The sequence below is a fragment of the Trachymyrmex septentrionalis genome, unplaced genomic scaffold (assembly GCF_001594115.1).
Source record: "Trachymyrmex septentrionalis isolate Tsep2-gDNA-1 unplaced genomic scaffold, Tsep1.0 scaffold23, whole genome shotgun sequence".
NCBI classification, from domain to species: Eukaryota; Metazoa; Arthropoda; class Insecta; order Hymenoptera; family Formicidae; genus Trachymyrmex; species Trachymyrmex septentrionalis.
Genome location: NW_017305386.1, coordinates 1,169,641 through 1,171,823, shown reverse-complemented (window position 1 = coordinate 1,171,823; position 2,183 = coordinate 1,169,641). Strand labels below are relative to the sequence as shown.

General features: G+C 31.2%; 1 protein-coding gene across 1 annotated transcript in view; it reads left to right on the top strand.

The window, feature by feature from the left end:
* LOC108748533 (ras-specific guanine nucleotide-releasing factor 1-like) overlaps positions 1-2,183 on the top strand; it is a gene marked incomplete at its 5' end in the record, with an annotated part of 18,130 nt that overhangs the window by 14,139 nt on the left and 1,808 nt on the right. Inside the window, 2 exons of the mRNA XM_018486755.1 lie at positions 1,075-1,172; positions 1,235-1,517. Of these exons, the coding sequence (XP_018342257.1) occupies positions 1,075-1,172; positions 1,235-1,517 (381 nt within the window). The remainder of the gene's footprint in view (positions 1-1,074; positions 1,173-1,234; positions 1,518-2,183) is intronic.

The following is a 2,183-nucleotide window of genomic DNA, read 5'->3' as shown; positions in this document are numbered from 1 at the left end:
CGGAACATCGCACGTAGGAAGTAGACGCTCCGATGCTGCAATAATCCGGAACAAACAGATCCAACAAAAGAGCACAGAAGCTGCTGAACAGATGTAAGTTAAAATACAAGCTGATCCAAATTACACCAGAAAGCTGTAATCTAGTATATTAATCTCTTGCTTTATTGGTATGTAATTTGTCTTAAGAAACACAAGATAAAAATTGCGCATATATATTAAACAGAGTACAAGATATTTGCTCAATGTTAGGAAAGGTAACCGTTTTATTTGCGGAATTTATATATTATATATAATATATACGTTATATATAAATATATATATTTAAATTAATGTATATTTAAAGAATTAGAGAGAGCACGGCTAATATGAATCAAGGACGTAGATGGTATAGCGTGATAAATAAGATTACGTTTCTTAATAATTTTTTCTTAATAAAAGTATTACATGAGATTCACAATTTACAAAGATGTATAACAAAGATATATTCGTCGAGTCAGTTTACTTTTGTAATAATAAAAATTAATTTACATTTAAGTAAAAAGTTGAAAGAAATAAAAGATAAACCGTGGTATTATATTTAATTACTGTGATAGTCCACTTATAAATGAGGAGATTATTAGTCATTTAAAGCCATATTAGCCATGGAGTTCTCACTCTTGGGATCGACAATAAAATCCATTCTTTTCTGAATCGATTTACTTATACGAGTACTTGTATGTATGATATTTTTCATCATTACTTTTGAACATTCTTCTTTGAATTGATTTACCTATATGGTTTGACGCTTTTCATCATCACTTTGGAACATTCTGAAGATGGTTTAAATAAAGAACCGAAACATTAAGTAAACATATACTATATGGTTCAAAAATTTGTTTTATTTATCACATACCATCTGCGTCTTTGACTCGTACTAGCCGTGCTCTCTTTAATTTTTTTAAATTTGCGAGTCCAAATTATTATTATTAATATATATTTAGTTATAATATTATATATACAGTTACAATATTTTATTACTACAATAATACTGGTAGAATTTCGTTGGACTAATATTCAACAACAAATTATTTTCAGATTCCGAGTAAGGAGAGTATCGAGACGCTGTCTGCACTTGAGATTGCGGAACAGATGACATATCTAGATCACCACATATTTATCTCCATCGCTAGCGAGTAAGTAACATATTGCTAAATCATATCGCTGCTGTTTCACTATATAGATATTTACTTTACAGGGAATTCCTTGGGCAAGCGTGGATGAAGACGGATAAGGCAACTCGCGCGCCTCATATTCTTCTCATGACGAAGAGATTCAACGAAGTGTCGCAATTAGTTGTTTCCGAAATTATTCGTCGCTCCAATATGTCGGCCAGAGTCGCGGCTATCGAGAAATGGGCTGCGGTTGCTGATATCAATAGGGTTTTGCATAATTACAACGGCGTACTGCAAATTTGCGCTGCGTTCACAAACAGTAGCGTATATAGGCTGAAGAAAACTTGGGATAAGGTTTCCAAAACGGTACGCTAGTCGAAAATTCCTGAATAATTTTCCAGCAAACGAGAATGGATTAAAATGGATTGAAATTTTTTTCTATCCGAATGCACACATATTTTAAATAGCGAATATTTTTTTTTAGATTTAATTGGATTCAATTGGATTCAATTAGATTCAATTGGATGCAATTGGATTGAAAAACTGCATTTCCTATTCAAAATTTTGAATAGAACAGTATTCACAAGTACAGAAAAAGCTAATATTGTTTTTAGATTGAAAAGCATAGGGATATGCTCCATGCAATTCCTATAAATGAATAAAAATGCATTCAAGATTGAAAAGCATTCATTTTAACATTCGTGAATCAATATTTCTGAAAATCTGAATACATTTCAATTCATTTCAATCCATTCTCGTTTACTGGGTTATAAATCCAACTTCGTACGTAATTCGTTTAGCTCGATAATAATTTGTGTAAAATTCTCCAACGTGTCTGCACTTGTACTTACAACGCACTATAATATATTAAATTAACTCGATTTTTTTGCAAATCATAAATTCCTCAAAATTGTGTCATAATCGAATCGAACCATTTCTAGATATACTTAACATTTGGGAAAAACTACGGAAACAATTACCCTCATTCTTGACGAAAAGAACGATTTTGCTGAAATATCTAAAAAAACTAAC